The following is a 24,843-nucleotide window of genomic DNA, read 5'->3' as shown; positions in this document are numbered from 1 at the left end:
TAGAGCAGGAATGCTATGGTGAGTTTGGAGACTACCAGCACTTTACATCACTTCCCCCACCCCATGTTCAAAGATTTAAAATACAGCAATTCTGAAACTCATCAGCCCAATTCTGCTTTCACTGCACTTTCCAGAGGAACATGTTGGGGTGGGAGAAGAGACAATGGAGGAAAGTTTCATGGACAGAAATTGTCTTGACAGTACTATTCCACATCTTTATGACTATCTCAATGTGAGGGGTAGTAAAACTAGTTCAGAGAAGGAGGAAAGGGAAGAAACATAGGGCAAAACAGACCCTCAGTGTGGGTGGGGAAAACTGCACGAACCCAGATCCCTGTGGGTTCTGTTCAAATGTGCTGTTGTGTCGGTAGGTAAAACTTGTTACTCTTTAAAAGGCAGCCAACTTTACCCCTCTGCTCCCACAGGAGAAACTCACATACAATGCTGCAAGAGGAAGCTGCAGCAGGCAAGATTTTGTGGAGCACTGAGAGGCACCAACAGACACGTTTCACCTCAAGGGCACACCATGTACCTATCTGATAAGTGGGAGGAAGTGGAGCTATAAAAGGAAGGGCAAAGCAGGGAGTAGAGAGAAGAGCCAGCAAAACAACGGGAAAAAAATAAGGGAAACAAGTTATATAGCGAGAGACAAGAAAAAAAATAGAAAAGCTGAAGAAAGAAAAACAGACACAATAAGATGGAAACAATCACTGTGAAGAAGGGGGAACATCCATTTGTCAGTCCAACCCAAGCTGGGGCTCCAACAGAAGCTGTGAAACGCTGATATGCACAATGCCTTTTACGTGGCACTTGACAAAAATGAGTTATATACTCATTCTACAGATGCGGAAACAGAGAAAAAAGTTAAATTACTTACCTGAGGTGACACATTGAGCATTTGGCAGAGTGGAGAACAGAATCCATACCTCTTGACAGTCAATCCCCTGCTCTAACCGACACTCCCTATTTGTTCTAACTAGCCCCAATAACTTTTCTGAAGGTAACTAGAGGACTAATTATCCCTCGATGTTCTCCCAGTTTAATATTGCAAGCCACAGGATCCTCAGTATGTTTATTTATAAGATCCACAGAATAACCACTCACTAACTTCACAGTATTGAACAAAAAACAGATGCAACAAAAACTACAATTCTGAGCCTGTCTAAAGCTGTCTGACTCAAAAGTAGTATTAAGTAAACTGAAGAGATAAGTAAAGACAAGCACGATTTTTTTCTCCCACATATCAGCTGTGGCACCAAACTGGAAGAGAGCTGAATTCTCCTTCAAAACTTAAATCTTTCCTCAGCACCTGTTCACCATTCATTCTGGAATCTGGTAAATTAGATTAAAATAACTACCTTGGAGCGGTCCTAGAGATTCCTTAATCTAGTTTGTGCTTTCGATGACTACAGACCGGGGAGCCAGCTCCTTCAGAGAAAGCCTCATTTGTTCTACTTCTGTACTCCCACTCCAGCCTTCTCCTGGACAACGTGAAGCTAAGTTTTTTCTTTCAGCGGCAGGTTTTGTGTTCTTGTTTAATTCAAGGACTAAAGGAAAAACGCAGTAGGTGTGTCAGAGCAGGGCAGGGCCACCCTTTCTATTTAAGGCAAGGAACAAGCCATACACCTACTTCAGTTTCCTCTTCAGCCACCTATACAAAGGAATATTGTCTCTATTAGCAGCAAATCACAGATTCAAACCCTTTTAGTCATATAAAGCATCACAGTTCTCTTGCAGTAAACACAAAAACACCAAAAAACCCACAAAACAATTGCCCCCAAAGTAAAATAAGGCTATAATCCAGCAGGTCTTGAATACCATTAGGAGATCACTATCCCTGGTCACTAACCTGAGAGTCACAAACCACTCTGTCAACAGTTACATAGTCTCTGTTCCAGGGCTTCACTCTCCAGATCTCCTACCCGTGAGTTCAAAGAATTGTTTTTTCCCCCCAAGGGGCTACAGGACAAGACAAGTCAGCTTTCCCGCAAGAAGCTCCCTACAGAATTTATTTCCCCCAGGCCTCCCTTGCTTAGGGGAACCTTCTCCTGGGCTCCTCTTGAAGCCCACCACCCCAGGTCATCTGTCAAAAGGCTCCCTGTAGTGTTACCCTTTCCAGACCTTCTTGTCCGAGAGTCCTACCCCTGCTCCCCAGGACATCCCTCTGAAGTCAACCCTTACTTCTGGGCCAAGCTTATACTGACCATGCTGGTTCTTCCCCTCATTCCGAGGGGCCACTGCACCAGCCGTCCTTCAATTTGGCAGGGTCCTTCAGCAGTTTCCTTTGAACTTATCACCAGCAGCTCACAGTTACTGCTGTCCTGGAGCTTTCCTGCAGCTCTTTCCCTCACGCAATTCTCTGCTGTTTTTTGACTCTCCTCTTCTCCAGCCTCTCATCTGCTCTTTACTGTCTTCTCCCAGGTGTCTTCACTTAAGTCCAACCTGTAGGCAGCTGGTGAGTCACAGGTGCAGTGCATCCTGCTTCCTCAGGCTAGCTACCCATGCACATATCCAGGAGGTCAGATGCGACTGTACTTGGGTGGCTAGCCCAAGCCACTGTTGATGCAGCTGCAGCTAAATGGCTGTTTTTAGCATTCTACCTTGAGCAGAGGTTATCTTGTGTATGTCTCACCAGAGCTAGGAATCACACTTCCCAGCTGTTGTGTAGACATACCCTTATAGACTAGTTAATGAACCAGAATAATTATTAGGTGGGACTAGAAATTAAGAGAGTTTGGATCAAAATGCTAGAAATTTCCCCAGACATGGAGAGGTCAATGGAGGTAAAGACCAGCCCCAACTGCAGCAAGGAAGCAAGTGAGGTGGTTGGGGCTGCATAATATTTGTATAGCCTCCTCCAAAGAGCACTGTTTTCCAGAGGGTTCCCAAAGTTTAGAGTCATCTTAGATGCCACTTCAAATAAAGAAATTTATGCTTGTAATCCTGTTAGGACTCCTCTCTTCTCCTTACCTTGGTTTTTGATTTCACTTGTGCCCTGTCCCTAATTAAATCTTTGCCTTACATGCTTCATTTTACACACTGAGTTGTCCCACTCAAATGAACAGAACTACCCAGTACTCTCAGTGCATAAAGTCTTTACAGGATCAGGGCCTTAGGCAGAAAGTTCTATAGGGCAGGAACCCAGTATTTACATCCATGTTTCTAAGCACAGTTCTGAGTACAGTACAAATGAAATACTACCAATATTTGGTTAAGCAAAGAGCAGTTAAAGTAGAATATCTGAAATAGTTTGAAAGCTGCTTCTTTTTATTTTGTTCCTACTGATAAAGTAGAACATTGTTTCAAATAAAAGACGACCCTGGTCATCTAGACAATTTTATTTGAACAAGTCGATACAAAAACAGTACAGTACTTCAAAATGAACAAAAACAAGCATAAACAGACATGAGCATTGTCAAATAAGGCACATGTAAAAAAATCTACACACATTATCCAGTGAAACAGACAGTTCTTATATATATTTGGGAGGTAGAAATAATTACAAAAATACTGACAAATCTGAAGCATTAGCAGATCTGGTAAAGTGATCACTAACTAGGTCCCCATTTTTAAAACTGCTTTGTAAAATATGGATTATTCAACATTTTATGCACTACATATGTGTGTGGCATTTACACATTTTGTTTTCAAGCATCTGGAGAATTCTATCAGTGTTAAAAATCTCCAATACCATGAGAAATACAGTAAAGGAATTACAAAAAGTTATAAATGTTCATAAAACTTATGGTCACCAGTAACGTCAAAGTCCATGGGTGTACCACATTGCCTTTTTCTCACCAATAAAATCCACAGCTATTTTATTTACATTTTACAGACCTAATGAAGCTTTTAATAATGTGGCTATATCTGCTGGAATGGTCCCTTCTTCTCCTGCAGAATAAAAGCAAAGCATTAGTGCTGCATTAATGAAAACATTTCACACGAATAAATCCTGTTGATCCAAGCAGTAAGGCTCTGTCTAGTTTTACACTTCAACAAGAAGTCCCCCCCCTTGACTTGACTGTAGCTCTTTCAATGTGTACAACACCATTGGGTTTTCACTACTAAGATTAATCAATTGTAATCATCCATCATGCCCAGAGTATTCAGAGGCAAGTTGGACTTACATTCCACAGCACAGCCCCTGCATTTGATATTCCAGTAGTGAGTTCTGGGGCAGCTTCAAGTGAAATAAAAATTAAGGTTTTTATTGAATTAACTAGGAAAGCGAATATAATCAGTACAGTACATCTGGTGGTATTTTTAATATTAATTACTATTTTACATAAGTGAATTGCAGAATTAAGAGAAAGCTAGGTGACAATGCAACAGGGGACACGGGAAGCAGTTTGGATTTTCAACACCAAGGACTCAGTTTTCAGAGTAAAATTGCACTTTAAGGAGAAGTAGCAAATGTATTTAGTTCTATATAGAGCAGGGGTTCTCAAACTGGAGATCAGGACCCTTCAGGGGGTCGTGAGGTTATTACATAGGGGGTCGCGAGCTGTCAGCCTCCACCCCAAACCCCACTTTGCCTCCAGCATTTATAATGGTGCTAAGTATATAAAGAAGTATTTTTAATTTATAAGGGGAGGTCGCACTCCAAGGCTTGCTGTGTGAAAGGGGTCACCAGTACAAAAGTTTGAGAACCACTAATATAGAGAACAGCTATGAAGCATGACATCAACTAATATGAGTAATAAAGACTTACCTAAATCTACTGCAGTCATATCTTGCTCTAGCTTCAACTTCTGCTGACTGATTTTGAGCATAGATTCCTCAATAGTCCCTTTGCTGATTAGCTTTATGACTTGTACTTCTCTAAAACACAAAAAAGAGGATTAAGTCCTTTATATCATTACTGTGAATTCAGAATTGCTTGTTCCTGTCCACAATTTGGAGCTATTTAGCCTGATACCTCCCAAAAAGTTGTCATGCCTACCCAAGGCCTACCAAAATCGAACTCTCTCAAATTAGTGCAATCACTTCCTCACTTCACTTCTTTTCCATTTACAAGGGACAGGAGGTGTCCAAGATTCCTTGCACTCCTTTTGGTCCATGGCACAAATTCGTAGGTCCTTTTTTCTTCCAACTTCTCTGACAGTCCTTCCACCATATCCTCAGTCTTTCATGGCCTTTCTTGCTGCCATCTTTCTCCCATACTTTCTTTGCTGATTGCTCTTGTCCCATTCTTATCACACATACAACCCACCTCAAACATGCATTTTCCAACTTATCCAAGTCCCAGTTCATCTTCGCTCTAATTTCTTCCATGTGCACTCTGTCTACCCTCTGCTTGCCTGCCACTGTCCTCAGCAAAATATTTTCTAATACACCGGACCCTCGCTAGAACGCGGTATTTGGGATCCATGCACGGTACCGCGTTAACCGTGTTATAACGCAGACCGCGTTAAAGTGACTTCCAATTAAAGTAATTAAATTTGGGATTCATGGCTGTGACCTCGTTATATGCGAATTCGCACTGTATAGACGCATGTTCTAGCGAGGGTCCGGCGTATCTTTAGTCTCTTTTCTTCCATCTCCCTAATATCCACCATCTCCAAACTATAGAGCAGGCAGAGACAAACACACACCACATACACTTCTTCCTTCAATTTGTTTGTGTAATATTAATTAAAAAAAAACTTACCTGGTCTGACCTACTCTATGGCATCGATCTTCTGCTTGCTTGTCATTGTAAGGGTTGCAGTCAATGTCATGAAGAATGACAATATTTGCTGAAGTCAAATTTATTCCTAGGCCACCAGCTTTGGTTGAAAGCAGGAATACAAAAATACCCATATCTGTATTGAATTCATCTATCAGATGTATCCTACAAAATTAAAGCATACACAAATCATGCCTTGTGAAAAACAATTTTGTTAATTACAATAGCTGTTTTCCAGACAGAGGAATGGGGGGGAGGGAGGGAAAGGGGAATCAACATGTAAGCAAAGCAGTCAGGATGGAGAGAGATCTCTTTTCAATTCCACGTTTTTAATATAAATACACCCCGCCCCAACCAATTTACATGTAAAAATACATTACTCCCATAAGCCACACATCCTAATCACTATCAGATGGCTAAAGAGGGTCTTAAGGAGGAGAAGATTGAGTGAAGAGAGGTTAGTGGCCTTCCAAACCAGCTCAGAAGGGCACTCTACAAATAGGAGGTGACAGAAGAAAAAATAGAGAAGATTGTGGAAGAAGCCAAGGAGTGCATTGACTGGCATCTGTGAGAGAGAGGAGAGGACGATGCTTAAAGAAACAAAGGGAAGATAGGAAAGAGGAGAATATCAGGGGACCAACCGGTGAAGACAAGAAACTCAAATTTGGTTTAGTGGAGAAAGGAGAGCCAAGTGGAAGGACAGAGAGGTCTACACTCAAAAGTTAAGTTGATCCAGCTATAGGGGTGTGAAAAATCAACATCCCTGAGCAACCTAGTTAAACTAACCCCCACATGTAGATAGTGCTAGGCTGACAGAACAATTTTTCCGTCAATCTAGCTACCACCTCTTAAGGAGAAGGTGGATTAACTTCATGATGGGAGAACCCCTCCCATTGCTGTAGTGAGTGTCTACACTTGAAATTCTCAACTTTGTGGGAAAAACAACGGCACATCTTCATTAACTTATTCCCACCTCATGCAAAGAAAGTTTTACTTACCTTTCAGAAATCTGTGTCTTTCCATCCAGCCTAATATATCGGTGCTGTTGCTGTTTTAGGAGAACTTCTAAAATGTCCAGCATCATAGTAAACTGGCTAAACAATACAACTCTATCACCCTGGGGAAGGAGGAAAAGAAGTGAGTTAGGGAAGACATTAATTACATAAATGTTTTATTAGAAACTTACTTATTTGCACTATACATTTGGGCCTAAATTTTCCAACTTCAATGCCTAGATCAGCCACCAAAATCCATATTTAGGCACTTAAATAAAAATGGTCTACTTTCAATCAGAGGTGGGGTGTTCAGCATCCCAGAATAACAGTTCACTTTTATTTAGGTGCCAAAACATATATTTAGATTACTAACTTTAGGCATCCAAATTTGAACATTTACGTAATTTGGGCAGTTAACTAGCAGTTAAATACAGTAAAATATCTTATTGATGCAACTGCAAACACACAAAACCCTCACAAGGAATACTTTTACTAAAATAGATTTATTTTTAAATTGTTTTCCTCGCAACAGGCAAGAGACAGCCTTGCTGGTCATTACTGTCTGAGGCACCCATACAAATGCCTAAATCATAATCATAAGATCATCATAATCTTGTCTTTGTAATCCATCATCATTTTCGCCCTTCCTTCCTAGCTCTGCTTGAGCCAACATGCTAAAACCAGCTGAGTGACCACAATGGCAGAGGTGGAGGCTTGAGCTAGCCACCCGAGTAGAATGCCACCCAACAACCTGTGTACATACTTGGGCAGGTAGTCCAAGCTGTCACTCATGCCACCATGGCCACGCTGCTATATTTAGTGTGCTAGCTCAAGTGGAGATAGCGCAAGTACGTCTACCCATGCTAGGAATTACACTACCCAGCTGCTGTGGAGACATACCTTAAGAGACTATGGTAGTGTTCCAAGATGAATATTCTAATTATTGGAGGAAACAGGGGAAAACATTTTGTTTTCCCTAAACTTTAGATATTATTTTTGCACAGTTTTACACACACTATCATATTGAATCCCATTCATTAGTATAAAAGGTAAAAAACCAGCTTTTTCAGAAAAGCAATAGGATTCATTACTGTTAGCACTGAACACCGAGTGACCCTAAACACACTTGTTTGAATACTTTTGCAGGACTGCAATTTCCCGTATTAAATCAACTGCATGTGAGACACGGAACAGCACTACAGTTCTATCAAATAGGTGCCAGAAAGTCTTAAGATATCCTGTAATATTCTATAGAAAAATCAAGTTAACATGTAAAAGCTGCTTGTTAATAGGGATTCAGTAAATCAGTGGTAAACAAAGTTGTGAACATCAGAAGACATTTAAACTAGAATACTCTTTTAGTGCAAACCTTTTCTTTAAGGTCAGAGAGGATGCGCTCTAGTGTTTTAAATTTTCCGGAATCCAAAATTGTATCCATCTCTAACTTAAAGTCACTGACACTAGCATACTGTTTACAAAGCAAATGCAGCTCAAAATCTGTCATCACAGACATATCTTCAAAGATGAGGTCAGGATTGGCATCACAATGCGTGGGTTCCTAAAAATAAAAAAGGTAACAAAGTGAATATAATGCATTCCACTGTAGGCTTATTTATTTATTCCCTTAAGAGTCAGTAAGACTATGCAACTACAGTTGCATCCAATATTTTTGCAGAGAACAAAAGCATCAGAAACTAGGCCTGTGCACACACACTAATTTGGTTCATAGGGGTTTAATGCAAAACTAACTTTGCAAGTTCTGTTTATGGGAGATGTTGGAGGATTGATGCCTGTCATCTGGGGTAAGATTCTACAGAAACTTGAATTATGAAGAACTACTGGGGAGACTTTTTACTTCACTAGCCACCAACCACACACCTTCAAACCCTGGGACCTTTTATCCCTATGTCAGACCTTTTCCCTTGAAGAAATACTCCTTCCTGGGGAGTCCAATCCCTGGATGAGTGGTAGAAAACATGGGAAGCCCTGCCCAGGTTGTAGTGCGGGTAGAGGGATGTAATGCCTGGGCACAAAGAGGAAAGGAAAAGAGCCACAGCTAAAAAATGGGAAGGGGAGACTGGGGAGCGGGAAAGGAGGGGGAGAAGAGACACTACATCACCACCCATTTGGAGTCCCCCCCCCCATTAGGCTCCAGGTGCAGCGGACATGTGCACATTCAAATCTGGTTACATTTATACTTTTATTAAGGTGCCTATTATATTTTCAGATTGGTTCTTAACTTTTTTATTTTAGAAAGAGATCTAATCCAAAACACAGTGACAGTTCATGTACATATGCTTTTCCCACTTCGGTTCTCCACAGCCCACATTTGGTGACCTACAGGAAATGCTGGCAGACCCAACTGTTCTCCCAAGCTTTTCATGGAATAAGGAGAAGGATCAATTGAGAAAATGAGGGAGCTGACGAAAAGGGGTGTAATGTGGGGCCAGAAATGTCTTCTCCTAATCAAGTCATCTTAGAGCTAATCTGGAAGTTTATTTTCAAATTTTAAAATGTCTTCAGTGCAATCTGGGCATTGGATAGATGCAACTGGAAAAAATCTAAAGAAATCAAGTTTCACAAATATGTACTTCTAATCAAGTGACTGGCATCCAAACATCTTCATTCAAGATCCTGAAAAGAAGAATGCAGAGAAGTTACAGTACGTTTGTGAATCCTATGAGCTTACCTTGAGCATAAGCGTGGACATCATCTTCAGTTTGTCAGCTGTGTAATACTGGCGGTGTAAGAGAGGATGATTTGCCATTTTTCTAAGCTGCATCATGACATTGCCCATTTCTGAGTTTTTCTCTATGACCAAAACAAATATTGCAATCATTTCCACATATTTGATTTAATGAAATAAAAAAATTAAACATTTAATCTATGCAACTATGACTTGAGTTTTCTCAAAGCTAATATGTTTATTTTTAATAAGCATTTGATATTTCCACAAATCAAAAACTTAGTACAATTTAAGAGACATTTTGGGAAAAACAACCAGACCCTCACATACCCTGGCTGTCAAAAGATTTCTTCAGTTTGTTGAAGAGATCATAGTACAGTTGTTCCTGTTTCTCTGACATATCACACAACTCAATAAGATCTTTTTTCGGGGGTAGTTGTTTAAGGACCTGATGAGACAAGATAAACATTTCAAGTGAATAACCATTACTATGAATGGTTTGAAATTGTGCATTGCCCACAAGGTGAACTGCAACAATGTGTATTTAAGAGCAACTCTTTAGGGGCCTAATCCACAGACCATTAAAAATCATGAAGTCTTTTCACCGACCATAGTGGACTTCGGATCATATCCTAAGAATAGAAGTCATAGGATCATAGAATCATAGAATATCAGGGTTGGAAGGGACCCCAGAAGGTCATCTAGTCCAACCCCCTGCTCAAAGCAGGACCAAGTCCCAGTTAAATCATCCTAGCCAGGGCTTTGTCAAGCCTGACCTTAAAAACCTCTAAGGAAGGAGATTCTACCACCTCCCTAGGTAACGCATTCCAGTGTTTCACCACCCTCTTAGTGAAAAAGTTTTTCCTAATATCCAATCTAAACCTCCCCCATTGCAACTTGAGACCATTACTCCTCGTTCTGTCATCTGCTACCATTGAGAACAGTCTAGAGCCATCCTCTTTGAAACCCCCTTTCAGGTAGTTGAAAGCAGCTATCAAATCCCCCCTCATTCTTCTCTTCTGCAGACTAAACAATCCCAGCTCCCTCAGCCTCTCCTCATAAGTCATAAGTCAGGGGTCGGTCCTGGGGCCCGTTGGGGTCGGTCCTGGGGCCCGTTTTGTTCAATATCTTCATAAATGATCTGGAGGATGGTGTGGATTGCACTCTCAGCAAATTTGCGGATGATACCAAACTGGGAGGAGTGGTAGATACGCTGGAGGGGAGGGATAGGATACAGAAGGACCTAGACAAATTGGAGGATTGGGCCAAAAGAAATCTAATGAGGTTCAATAAGGATAAATGCAGGGTCCTGCACTTAGGATGGAAGAATCCAATGCACCGCTACAGACTAGGGACCGAATGGCTCGGCAGCAGTTCTGCGGAAAAGGACCTAGGGGTGACAGTGGACGAGAAGCTGGATATGAGTCAGCAGTGTGCCCTTGTTGCCAAGAAGGCCAATGGCATTTTGGGTTGTATAAGTAGGGGCATAGCGAGCAGATCGAGGGACGTGATCGTTCCCCTCTATTCGACACTGGTGAGGCCTCATCTGGAGTACTGTGTCCAGTTTTGGGCCCCACACTACAGGAAGGATGTGGATAAATTGGAAAGAGTACAACGAAGGGCAACGAAAATGATTAGGGGTCTAGAGCACATGACTTATGAGGAGAGGCTGAGGGAGCTGGGATTGTTTAGTCTGCAGAAGAGAAGAATGAGGGGGGATTTGATAGCTGCTTTCAACTACCTGAAAGGGGGTTTCAAAGAGGATGGCTCTAGACTGTTCTCAATGGTAGCAGATGACAGAACGAGGAGTAATGGTCTCAAGTTGCAATGGGGGAGGTTTAGATTGGATATTAGGAAAAACTTTTTCACTAAGAGGGTGGTGAAACACTGGAATGCGTTACCTAGGGAGGTGGTAGAATCTCCTTCCTTAGAGGTTTTTAAGGTCAGGCTTGACAAAGCCCTAGCTGGGATGATTTAACTGGGACTTGGTCCTGCTTTGAGCAGGGGGTTGGACTAGATGACCTTCTGGGGTCCCTTCCAACCCTGATATTCTATGATTCTATGATTCTATGATTCTATGTGCTCTAGACCCCTAATCATTTTTGTTGCCCTTCGCTGTACTCTTTCCAATTTATCCACATCCTTCTTGTAGTGTGGGGCCCAAAACTGGACACAGTACTCCAGATGAGGCCTCACCAGTGTCGAATAGAGGGGAACGATCACGTCCCTCGATCTGCTCGCTATGCCCCTACTTATACATCCCAAAATGCCATTGGCCTTCTTGGCAACAAGGGCACACTGCTGACTCATATCCAGCTTCTCGTCCACTGTCACCCCTAGGTCCTTTTCCGCAGAACTGCTGCCGAGCCATTCGGTCCCTAGTCTGTAGCGGTGCATTGGATTCTTCCATCCTAAGTGCAGGACCCTGCACTTATCCTTATTGAACCTCATTAGATTTCTTTTGGCCCAATCTTCCAATTTGTCTAGGTCCTTCTGTATCCTATCCCTCCCCTCCAGCGTATCTACCACTCCTCCCAGTTTAGTATCATCCGCAAATTTGCTGAGAGTGCAATCCACACCATCCTCCAGATCATTTATGAAGATATTGAACAAAACGGGCCCCAGGACCGACCCCTGGGGCACTCCACTTGACACCGGCTGCCAACTAGACATGGAGCCATTGATCACTACCCGTTGAGCCCGACAATCTAGCCAGCTTTCTACCCACCTTATAGTGCATTCATCCAGCCCATACTTCCTTAACTTGCTGACAAGAATGCTGTGGGAGACCGTGTCAAAAGCTTTGCTAAAGTCAAGAAACAATACATCCACTGCTTTCCCTTCATCCACAGAACCAGTAATCTCATCATAAAAGGCGATTAGATTAGTCAGGCATGACCTTCCCTTGGTGAATCCATGCTGACTGTTCCTGATCACTTTCCTCTCCTCTAAGTGCTTCAGGATTGATTCTTTGAGGACCTGCTCCATGATTTTTCCAGGGACTGAGGTGAGGCTGACCGGCCTGTAGTTCCCAGGATCCTCCTTCTTCCCTTTTTTAAAGATGGGCACTACATTAGCCTTTTTCCAGTCATCCGGGACTTCCCCCGTTCGCCACGAGTTTTCAAAGATAATGGTCAAGGGCTCTGCAATCACAGCCGCCAATTCCCTCAGCACTCTCGGATGCAATTCGTCCGGCCCCATGGACTTGTGCACGTCCAGCTTTTCTAAATAGTCCCTAACCACCTCTATCTCTACAGAGGGCTGGCCATCTCTTCCCCATTTTGTGATGCCCAGCACAGCAGTCTGGGAGCTGACCTTGTTAGTGAAAACAGAGGCAAAAAAAGCATTGAGTACATTAGCTTTTTCCACATCCTCTGTCACTAGCTTGCCTCCCTCATTCAGTAAGGGGCCCACACTTTCCTTGGCTTTCTTCTTGTTGCCAACATACCTGAAGAAACCCTTCTTGTTACTCTTGACATCTCTTGCTAGCTGCAGCTCCAGGTGCGATTTGGCCCTCCTGATATCTTTCCTACATGCCCGAGCAATATTTTTATACTCTTCCCTGGTCATATGTCCAACCTTCCACTTCTTGTAAGCTTCTTTTTTATGTTTAAGATCCGCTAGGATTTCACCATTAAGCCAAGCTGGTCGCCTGCCATATTTACTATTCTTTCGACTCATCGGGATGGTTTGTCCCTGTAACCTCAACAGGGATTCCTTGAAATACAGCCAGCTCTCCTGGACTCCCTTCCCTTTCATGTTAGTCCCCCAGGGGATCCTGGCCATCTGTTCCCTGAGGGAGTCAAAGTCTGCTTTCCTGAAGTCCAGGGTCCGTATCCTGCTGCTTACCTTTCTTCCCTGCGTCAGGATCCTGAACTCAACCAACTCATGGTCATTGCCTCCCAGATTCCCATCCACTTTTGCTTCCCCCACTAATTCTACCCGGTTTGTGAGCAGCAGGTCAAGAAAAGCGCTCCCCCAGTTGGCTCCCCTAGCACTTGCACCAGGAAATTGTCCCCTACGCTTTCCAAAAACTTCCTGGATTGTCTATGCACCGCTGTATTGCTCTCCCAGCAGATATCAGGAAAATTAAAGTCACCCATGAGAATCAGGGCATGCGATCTAGTAGCTTCCGTGAGTTGCCGGAAGAAAGCCTCATCCACCTCATCCCCCTGGTCCGGTGGTCTATAGCAGACTCCCACCATGACATCACTCTTGTTGCACACACTTCTAAACTTAATCCAGAGACACTCAGGTTTTTCCACAGTTTCGTACCGGAGCTCTGAGCAGTCATACTGCTCCCTTACATACAGTGCTACTCCCCCACCTTTTCTGCCCTGCCTGTCCTTCCTGAACAGTTTATAACCATCCATGACTGTACTCCAGTCATGTGAGTTATCCCACCAAGTCTCTGTTATTCCAATCACGTCATAATTCCTTGACATCACCAGGACCTCCAGTTCTCCCTGCTTGTTTCCAAGGCTTTGTGCATTTGTATATAAGCACTTGAGATAACCTGTTGATCGCCCCTCATTCCCAGTATGAGGCAGGAGCCCTCCCCTCACAGACAAGTCGATAGACTGCGAAGCTAAAGAACTATTTTTAAAAATATTTGGAAAGTATTTTCCTACTTATCAGATAAATCTCTGCTTAGGGTTCATTGATTAACTAAAACAACAAGGAGTCTGGTGGCACCTTAAAGACTAACAGATTTATTTGGGTATAAGCTCTCATGGGTAAAACACCACTTCTTCAGATGCATGGAGTGAAAATTACAGATGCAGGCATTATATAACGACACATGAAGGGATGGGAGTTACCTCACAAGTGGAGAACCAGTGTTGACAGGGCCAGTTCGATCAAGCTGGATATAGTTCACTCCCACTAATAGATGAGGTGGTGTCAATTACAGGAGAGGCAAAGCTGCTTTTGTAATGAGCCAGCCACTCCCAGTCCCTATTCAAGCCCAAATTAATGGTGTTAAATTTGCAAATGAATTTTAGTTCTGCTGTTTCTCTTTGAAGTCTGTTTCTGAAGTGTTTTTGTTCAAGTACAGCTACTTTCAAATCTGTTACAGAATGTCCAAGAAGATTGAAGTGTTCTCCTACTGGCTTTTGTATGTTACCATTCCTGATATCCAATTTGTGTACATTTATTCTTTTACATAAGGACTGTCCGGTTTGGCCAATGTACATGGCAGAGGGGCACTGCTGGCACATGACGGCCTATATAACATTAGTAGACGCGCAGGTGAATGAGCCTCTGATGGTGTGGCTGATGTGGCTGGGTCCTCTGACGGTGTCGCTAGAAGTCTTTAAGGGGCCACTAGACTCCTTGTTGCTTTTGTGGATACAGATTAACAGGGCTACCCCCTGATAACTGATTAACTATTAACAGATGACACTAAGCAGTGAAGGGAGCACATTAACAAAACAAGGAAAGAAGAAACCTCAGCAAGATAAGGATCAAATTTCTACACTTCAGAATGCTAATACTGTTAAAATTTGTTCAATTCTTACATGCAGGCAATTCTAGATGGAAGGGGCCAGTGACAAGCTACTTCTACCAGGGACAGAACCAAGCACTCTAATAGTCTTTGGGTTCTTAAACAGAACAAAGAAGGCCTTGAGGACTCCAAGATACTTTAAATCCACAGTTGCAGCTATACCGTATACATGCAGTTAATCTTTTGATTAAAACGATGTTACTGTGAAGCACAATATGACTTTGTGATAAGTGAGGCCACTCATTTGGTGGCTACAGCTTAACAGTACAATAAATCTCAGAGATGCCATCAGGACAATCAGTTACAATGCTGTAAACAGAAAGAGGCAGGAAACAATAAGCACCAGAAGCAGTATGGGCAAAAAGTAAAGTTCTAACAGGAACAGAAGAGTAACTCATGGAAGAAGAAAAGTAGCTCAAGCCTCATTTTTTTGGGGTGGGATGACTAGGAAGGAGTTGTAGATTTCTGGTGATGAAGAAAAGTGGACTGATTGGGTCTAAGGTACGGGACAGAGGCTCAAGAAAATGACACTCAACCCTTACAGGTTCTTGCATATACTATAAGAATTTTCAATGCCTTCACTGCTATTACGTTTCCTAAAATTGAGTTCTCAACATTTTACATTACAAAAATAAAAATGTTTCATATCCATTGAGGGAGACGAGTTGGGTGAGGTAATATTTTTTATTGGATCTTCTTCTGTTCATGGAGTAGGGATAAGCTTTCAAGCTTCACAGAATGACCTGACGAAAAGCTCTGTGAAGCTCGAAAGCTTGTCCTCTCCACTAACAGAAGCTGGTCCAATAAAAGATATACCTCACCCACCTGTCTTCCATATCCTGGGACCAACACAGCTACAACATCACTTCATATTCATTAGCATAGCTGCAAGGAAACAGATTTACCTCATCCTTTACTCTTCTCAAGATAAACGGCTTTATGATCTGCTTCGCATGAGCTATCCTCTCCTTTTCATATATACTGTGTTCTTCAGCAGCTTTCTAAGAAAAATATGAGAAAAAATTTAAAGTTTTATAACATGAAAATTCTCAACTCTATAATACCATTATTATTACTTAGTTTGCATGCTCCAACCTGAGAGACAATCACCCAAGGGCCAGAGAGGGGAAAAAGTGCCCTCCTTTGGTCTCATGTAACCAAAATTTACAAGAGTTTTGGGAAACTGAGATACAATACAATCTCACCCATTTGGTTTAGTTGTATGGAAGTGATGTTTTCAAGGGTGTATCAAGGTCCCGTAACAGGTTAATAACTAAACCAAACCTTATAAAAAAAGGAGTTTTACAGCAATGAAAGTATGCTTTGAAATAAAAAGTATTTTTACTGCTTACTGTTTTTGAAGAGAACATCCTCCGGATTTCACTGGTGCTACCACTGAACATGTGTGGCATGACAAAATTCAACAGAGACATTAATTCCAACAGGTTATTTTGAACTGGAGTTCCTGTTAGCAGCAGACGATTCTTTGCCTATTCGGCCAATATGAAAAAAGTCACAAAAACAACATGACATGACTTCCAGAGGAATTATCATTTTCCTTCTAAAGAACAGCTTAGCTTTGTGCTGAAAAAGCCACAGAAGACAGGAATTTAGCATTCAGTTCTATCCCTTTTTCCAACCATATATTTCATGCCCATGATACGCATCAAATAGACTAGTTTCCAGTGATGTTAGCTTATTAACAAAATAAGCAGAGCATGTCGCGTGGAAATTTTCACCATGGCCCAACCTAGTAACATGCCTCAAGTTTTCTGAATGGATAATCTGTCTTACAGCCATATTTTGCTTCTTCTACAAGAAACGCTGGGTAGACTGCAACTTTTTGAAAGGGTTAAGTTGGAAGTTTACCTCATGAGATTTGCTATATACTTCTGTTCAAGTCAATTGTAGTTGAAAAGCAATACCTGAAATCCTCATGTTTCTTCCTCCCCCAACTTTAGACCATGGCATGTTTTCAAAGAGTTTAACAAACAGCTCATCAGCATAATTATTGTCTCTTTTCAGAATTGCATACACATGCCTCTTACAAAGTCTTAATTTGTATGATTTATATTAACCTGAGTACTAAACACTTCATACACACCCAACTACCCTATCATTTTGGCACAATCTCTTTTTCTATAGTTTGAGAACTACTTACAGATGGTTATTGCATCTTAGATAATTTATATTTCAGTAATACTTTGAAATCAAGCAAAATTCTAAAATGTAACTACTACCTTAGAAAGATCCTTTAAGAATAAGATGCTTTATATTTAGTTGGGAAATATATCTCCGTTTACAGTTACCAAAGTAGGAACCAGTTCTATATCCAGACTGGCATTTAGTTGCATGCAATCGTGTTCCTAAATTTGAAACATATAATGCCTTATATTAAAAATTTTATTTCTTGTTTCAGCCCATTTCATTGTGCCCCCACGAGTAAATGGAGGGTAGGACTACTTGAAAAAAAATCTCTTACGTTAATTGTCATTAGGTGCTGGTAGCGTACAGAACCCATGTTCTTCAACATGTGACCTTCATCAAAGATTGCATAATTAAGCTTCAGACGGCGAAACAGACTACGATCATCTGCACTGCTAATTGCGGAGTTATACCTATCAGAGGAATACATAATATGTGACTGTTCAATACCTCTGTTAACCCAGGATATACTGCAATTTAAACAGACACAGATATTTAAACAAAATGATAATGTCCCAATAAGCAGTATCTTTGAAAGAGACCAACCACAAAACAGTTTGGAGCTGACAATTACAGAATACGAAAAAAGAAGCTGATATTCTCCATAATCAATCAATCAATCAATCAATTCTCAATATAGAACTTCAATATCTACTACAGGGGTGGGCAAACTACCGTCCGCAGGCCATGTCCAGCCCATCAGAACTTTTAATCTGGTTCTCGAGCTCCCGCCAGGGAGCGGGGTCAGGGACTTGCCCCGCTCTGCGCTCCAGCCAGCGAGCAGAGTCAGGGGCTTTCCGTGCGGCTCCTGGAAGTAGCAGCATGTCCCCCCTCCGGCTGCTATGTGTATGGGCAGCCAGGGCCAGGGACACATGCAGCCCCCACCCCAAGTACCACCCCCTGCAGCTCTCACTGGCCGGGAACCGTGGCCAATGGGAGCTGCAGGGGTGGCGGCTATGGACAAGGCGGAATGCAGAGCCGCCCAGCGCCGCACCTCTGCGTAGGAGCCAGGGACGAGTGGGGGGCGCGGCATGCCGCTGCTTCTGGGAGCTGCAGGGGCAGTGCACAGAACCACCTGGCCGTGCCAGAGCTGGAGGGGGAACATGCTGCTGCCTCCGGTAAGTGCCGCCTGAAGCCTGCACCCCTGAGCCCCCCTCCCCACGCCTCAACCCCCTGCCCCAGCCCTAGCCCTGATCCCCATCCTGCCTTCTGAAACCCTTGGTCCCAACCCCTGATTTGTGAGCATTCATGGCCTGCCATACAATTTCTATATCCAGATGTGGCCCTCAGGTCAAAAAGTTTGCCCACCCCTGGTCTACTACATTCTGAGCAAAATCCTTACGGCCATCAGAATTCTGTGAGGGTGAAATACACAGATTTTTTGACTCAAAAAATTCACATTACTTTGTTAAGTGTTGTCTCTCATTTTTAAAAACGGAACTATTACATTTCTGAGGTTTTAAACTCAACAGTCTTCACTGAGAATGTTTCAAGGCTTAAAAAGTTGTTTGAGAGAACAAAGTTATGCATGTTTACAAATTACTGAGTATGTGCAGAGGTTTAACATGCACTTAAAGAGGTGCAGTGTGCCTATGAACTTAGGCACAGATTCTAGTAGTTAAACTAATTCCAAACAGGTTGAATGACTTCTTCCCATCTCCAACAGCACAAGGGACAGCTGGTCTTGCATTTGCACATTTCTCCATCTAGTTAGGGGATGGTCCCATGGTCCTGTCTGACACCAAAACCTCTGTCCTGCATCAATCAATCAATCAGCTCCAATTTAGGTCTGGTGAGCAGGCCTCACCTTTAACTCTTCATTCCTAAGGTGAGAGACTGACAGGTGTCTTTCTGAGGAAGAGGAAGTGGGAGTAGGAAGAAGTAATCAGGAAAGCAGTCACATAGGAAGAAGGGAGAATGAAGGATAATGGGGGTGAAAGAAGGTTTAGATTAAGGAAAGGAAAACCTAACCAGCTAAAAATCTGAAAGTATAAAGTCAAGTTAATGGCAGAATCAAACAAAAAATAGAAAAAAAAAAAGAGAGAGAGAGAGAGAAAAGCAGAAAACCTATGGGATCAAAAATATTTAATGGAAAGTTTAGTGCAAAAATATTGAAGGCAAGGCACATTCTTGTTTGATATTTACTATCTGGGGTCACATTTCTGCAAAATGAAGGGACTTGAGGGCCACAAATGAGGACAGACACATAAGCCCCAACATTTTTTTTTGTATAGATAAATGATGTAAAGCCCAAAGCAAGTTATGTTTACATTTTGCAAATTCTGAGTATCTGTCCCTGTGTATTTGCAAGGGGCACAGAAAGGACTTTGAGACACAATGGTACTGGTGACTTTAGGGTATAGTTGCCTTTTTTCCGTTTGTTACAGAACATAACTTGGCACTGGCAAATTACAGATGAACATGAGCTTCCTTCCCCGCCCCCCCCCTTTTTTTTTTTAAAGTAAAATCTTCATCTTGAAATGTCCAACTTCCTTTGGAAAGTTTTGAAATATCTTGTGCAATTTCCTTCCTTTTTGGAAGAGAATTCCTGGGCCTTTTACTTTAATTTGCATTTTTAATCAATTAAAATTATCCATAATGCTCAAATCTAGATGGTGGCATGTACAGGAATGTACCCATACACAGTTTTCCTCACTCAACTCCCTTTTAGTTGTCTTCCACTTAAGGAGAAATTTCCGATATATTTCATCCAGAACCCTTCTCTTCCCCATGCTGTTAGTCATCGTAAGACAATATCTAATAGTACTCTATATGACAGAGGTGGGCAAATTATGGCCCGCTGGACCATCCTGCCCGGCCCCCGAGCTCCTGGCCCAGGAGGCTAGCCCCCGGCCTGTCCCCACAGCCACGCTACGGCGCGGGCAGCGCTCTGGGCAGCGGGGCTGCGCGCTCACACAGTGCAGCGCGTCTGGCTCCAGCCAGGCAGCACGGCGGCCAGACATGCTGCTCGGAACGGCATGGTAAGGGGGCCAGGGCCGGGGGGGGGTTGGATAAGGGGCAGGGGGTCCTTGGGGGGCAGTCAGGGGACCAGGAGCAGGGGGCAGTTGGATGGGACAGGGGTTCTGAGGGGAGCAGATGGGGGCGGGAACTGGGAGGGGGTTGACAGGGAGTGGGGGCTAAGCTGTTTGGGGAGGCACAGCCTTCCCTACCCAGCCTTCCATATAGTTTCGGCACCCCGATGTGGCCCTCGGGCCAAAAAGTTTGTCCAACCCTGCTACATGATGTTGATATTCAATATCACAATAGTCCAAGTTTGTGAGCTTCTTCCACCTATCTTGAGCCATCAGTGATGGTGACATTCTTTGTGTAGCTCCCAGTGCTCTTGGTTGTATTCTAAACTCTTCCTTCTGTATTGCCTAAAGGCAGAGAAAGCAGTAGAAGATTCTACCAGTACCATACTGTGGGTCAGATCGGTTTTACGTATCTACCACAAAAAAGGTGTTAAGCTTTGACACTGGCCATCTGAACAGTAAGACTGAAAAAAATCAGCTGACAGTACTTTCTGCTGACCCAATTCAACTCCTTGTTTGAGAGTTGAAATATGATTCTATATTCAAGAAGTTGATGATGCTCACTACCACTAGAGGTCAGCAGAGCAACATTTTTATTTCATTTACTGGTTACTTTTAATTACAGGTACTTACGTGGTCACAATCACATTGAAATTTACAATTTTATTATTAATGTCAATTCTGAGTTGCTTACGATCCTCTTGGGATCCTACAGGAAGAAAAAAATAGATACATTAGTACAGTATTTTCTGTGCATTAACTATCTGTATTTAAACTATTATCCTGAAAACTCTGCCTAATGTCTATTTCATGTTCTATTATGTTGCGTAGGCAGCCTACCACATTATCAGCTTAGCCTTAAAACTAATGTTTTTGCTTTTGTATTTTGAAGACTAATAGATTTCTTACCATAATAAAAAAGGACATCAAGAGCAGGACACCACAGATTAACCTCTCTTATCCAGTTATCTGTAAAAGATTATTAGAAAGCAATATATGAATCTTATATAAACTAATACACTTCACAACACATTTTAGCCTTCCTCAGCACTAGACTAAAAATCAGTTAAAAATCAAATAAAATTATACTGAAGCAAAAATATGATACTGTTTTATGGATTTCTGTGTTATAAAATCTTACAATGTTAAAAATGGCTGACAAAGATGCTAAATATTTCCCACGTTCACTGGAAGCTAATATATAGGAGCTTGGGGATTAAGAAAAGGTCAGGTTTTTTACATAATTAAAAGAAACATCTTTAAAGAGGATTTTCATTACTCTTGTACAGCTCACTTTTAGACATAAATTTACGAGGATTTGATTTTTTTCTGCTCATTAACATCATGTTTGATATAAAACAGTATTAGTTAAAACTCAACTTCCCAGGACAGAATACTCAGATTCTGGGCTGAATGGACATTTATTTCTCTAAAAAATTAATTTCTAGAGACCTTTATTTACAAGTGCCTCATAACAAAACTTGCTATGGGAATTGGAAAAGGGATAGAAATTCTTTCACATCTACATTGAAGTCCAGGCAGATAATGATCAAAAGTTGTTGCCGACAATCTTACTGAGTCAAACCGACATCTGTGGTTTTATGTGACACATGGGTTGGTCTCGATGGACAGATGCCCAAATCATCACAACTGGCATCTCTGCAGAGAGGTCTAAGGACCGAATGGGGATGGACTACCCTATGGCCTCCTAGACGGGACCGTTAGGACAGGACTGAGGCATCTTGACAACACAGCTATAGACACCTTGCTCTTGCTCTCCCTATACTGTACCTGTTTTTTGGCTAAGGACTACAATCTCTAGAGCTATCAATTTGGCACCTTTCACAAGTCTTTAAAAATCACTTTAAAAAATCCAAGAAAGAAGACCTTTTACTATACATCTTTCAGGTGTAAAGAAAAGATATCCTTTTAATATTGGAATAAATGGACTCACTTGTAAAAATGCACATTTAAATGAAGTTATTTTAGACAAGAGCGTCTAAATGAAAATAGAGACAAGCTGGGTGAGGTAATATCTTTTACTGGCCAATTTCTGGTGGTGAAAAAGACAAGCTATTTAGCTACACGATACCATAAATTAAAATAGGTACTTTAAAACCTGGAAGTTATGAACGATTCTATTTAAACATCAGCTAGGAAGTTATCCAATGATAAATCCTGCCTATGGGTCATCAAAGCAAACAAGTTGTTAAAAAATTCCACAAAATTGTTTTACAGTAAGGGAAATTTTATGTTCTTTAAAAAAAAAAAAAAGGAGGAAAATTGCGAGCAAGTTTAACAATCAAGAAAAAGCAAGCGATTGATAGCTCTGCACAGAGCCAGTCGTTTTTAGGGATCTAATACACCTTTGCGAGGGATTCTGTGGTGCAAAAGGGGTCCGGTAATATTTTTTTAAAAAATGAAATCTACCCTTAAGTTAAGTGACCCTGGTAGAGAAATAAAACACCAATTACATCAGTCTTATTCTGTGTTAAGTGACCGGAATCTACCAAAGTTAGAGTAAAATTAACACACTAGCACTGCATTAAAATTGTAGCTGCATTTTGTAAAACATACATAATTTTTTTTAATTATTATTTTTGTACCTACTTACAAACTGTAATTTCAATGCAAGTGTCTTAAAAAAAATTCAGTATCAATATAGGCTATGGCTTCAACTCAGTTTAACAGCTTTAGTTTCAACCACTGAGGGCATATCTCTACTGAAATTAGACACCCACAGCACGCCCGTGGCAGCTGACTTGGGCTCAGGCTGTGGGGCTGGTTTGCAGTGTAGATCATTCAGGCTTGGTCTGGAACCCAGACTCTAGGAGCCTGCGAGGTGGGAGGGTCCTAGAGTTCAGGCTGCAGCCCGAGCTAGAAAGTCTACACTGCAATTAAACATCCCTGCAGCTCAAGCCCAGCAAGCCTGACTCGGCTAGCAGGAGCCAGCCATGGGTGTCTAATTGCAGTGTAGACATACCCTTAGAAAACTCAACATTAGCATAAAGAAATTACATCACCAACTTTCCTCTAAAGTAAAAATGTATATATAAAAGGTGTGATCTTAAAACGTCAATCTGCATAATTTTTTTTATTTCATTACAAATACTTGCGAAATCTTTAATTTACCTAAAGTTGAAGCTGGCACAACAATCAAATGAGGACCTTTATCACCCTCTTGGTAGAGGTATGCCAGGAATGCAATAGCTTGTATTGTTTTTCCTAAACCCTAGGAAGAAACATTAAAAGTTTACATTAAAATTAATATAGTCATTGTAAAAGTAAGAATAGTTGGGACTAATGAGTTGATATTTCTCAAGTGTTTACACATGGTCAGTGGAAAGGTGCAACAAAAATAAAAAATATTAGTGTTTATCAGCTATATTTTAGACAATATACTTCCTTTGACTCACCTGAATATGAGAGTAATCATCCTCAAATCATTTAATGACTCTCTTCCTCTTAACCCTCCCTCATTACAGATTAATCTGTCTTTTCATTTATTCTTATAATTCATTTGTAATGTTCTCATTTTAGTTTAAATTTTAATCTATTTCCCCCTCTCCCCGCAACCTTTGACTTGTCTTCCCACAGCCTATGTTATTGATGTGCAGACCATTATTTGAAATCCAGAGCATTTCTTTGAGTGCCCTATATAAAAAGGACCATCTTTGTAAAGTGTATTCCAGTAATTACAACAAGAGTGATATAAACTAGGATTCTGAAGAGAAATTTAGTAGAAAGCTCTTCGCAATAGAGTAGGCTTCGAGCAACTATTACTGTACTGTCTTTTTGTGTTTTCTATTTAAAATACTGAATACTTATCTACCCCACACAGAGGTATTAGTAGGATTAATGTCAAGCGTAGAGTGAAGTACTTGGAAATCAAGGAACATTATTCGAGTCCCAATGAAATATCCAAACCAATAGCACCAATCATATTACTTGTAAATGTAACCGAAGGTCACAATTACAGGTGACTGCCACTTAAGAACTCAGAAATCCATAACCTTCTCTCACAAACCCTGTCAAACCCAACCAGAGACAAAGGGAGAAGGGAATTCACAGCTGACAGCCAATCGCTGTGGGGGAAAAGGCAGGGGAAGGAGAGGAGGGTCTCTGCTATTCTACTTTTCTCACAATCTTCTAGCAGTTTTAGAAGTGGTAAAGAGAATTTGAAAAATGTATTATGGGTTAAATTACAATCTGATGTGAGACACCTAAAATGTCTGATGTTACTGCAGTGAGAAACATCCCTTGTTCACGCAAGCTTTTTGCTATGTGAGTGGCTTCCACTACCCAAAACCATCATCTGATCCTCAGTTATCCAAGGCTATGAAATTCAAACCCTTCTCTCGTAAAGGGATATTGCAATTTGAGTAACTCTGCGCAAAACAAAGGAACTTGTGGTTTCCAAATTAAAATTAATTTTACAATACAGTATAAATGAAATTGTCTCACAATCTCATTTCTACTTCTGATTTACAATAGATATTAATGGTATAGCCCTCAGAATATTTAAAGACTTTTTATTGTGACACTGTGAGTAACAGTTCACTAGTTACTGCTACAGTAACTCACAATTAATTTAAGAAAAGGAAAAAAAAATGCAAAGCAACAGTTTTAAAGTGATTTTCCACTGGTAAAGTTTTTCAACTAAATCAACGTCAAGTTACTAATTTGTGGTTATGGAACACATTTAAGCATTTTATATGAACTAGTTAGATAAAAGTAGGTCAGATGAGCAG

At 41.4% G+C, this 24,843-nt stretch overlaps 1 protein-coding gene across 10 annotated transcripts in view; it reads right to left on the bottom strand.

Annotated features, from left to right (window-relative positions):
- Positions 1-3,323: 3,323 nt before the first annotated feature.
- Positions 3,324-24,843, bottom strand: part of SMARCAD1 (SWI/SNF-related, matrix-associated actin-dependent regulator of chromatin, subfamily a, containing DEAD/H box 1) — a 90,338-nt gene continuing 68,818 nt past the window's right edge. For all 10 annotated transcript variants that reach the window (XM_038399597.2, XM_043512611.1, XM_043512612.1 and 7 more), the window contains 13 exons: positions 23,225-23,324; positions 21,002-21,061; positions 20,726-20,801; positions 17,338-17,473; positions 16,208-16,345; positions 15,761-15,856; positions 9,680-9,797; positions 9,353-9,474; positions 8,033-8,221; positions 6,667-6,785; positions 5,651-5,833; positions 4,712-4,821; positions 3,324-3,891 (listed from right to left, as the gene is read on the bottom strand). In XM_038399597.2, coding sequence (XP_038255525.1) covers positions 3,830-3,891; positions 4,712-4,821; positions 5,651-5,833; positions 6,667-6,785; positions 8,033-8,221; positions 9,353-9,474; positions 9,680-9,797; positions 15,761-15,856; positions 16,208-16,345; positions 17,338-17,473; positions 20,726-20,801; positions 21,002-21,061; positions 23,225-23,324 — 1,509 coding nt within the window. In that variant the 3' untranslated portion in view covers positions 3,324-3,829. The remainder of the gene's footprint in view (positions 3,892-4,711; positions 4,822-5,650; positions 5,834-6,666; positions 6,786-8,032; positions 8,222-9,352; positions 9,475-9,679; positions 9,798-15,760; positions 15,857-16,207; positions 16,346-17,337; positions 17,474-20,725; positions 20,802-21,001; positions 21,062-23,224; positions 23,325-24,843) is intronic.

This window comes from Dermochelys coriacea, chromosome 4 (genome assembly GCF_009764565.3).
Source record: "Dermochelys coriacea isolate rDerCor1 chromosome 4, rDerCor1.pri.v4, whole genome shotgun sequence".
NCBI classification, from domain to species: domain Eukaryota; kingdom Metazoa; phylum Chordata; order Testudines; family Dermochelyidae; genus Dermochelys; species Dermochelys coriacea.
Note: the sequence above shows the minus strand (reverse complement) of the source record. Positions and strands in the feature narration are given on the sequence as shown.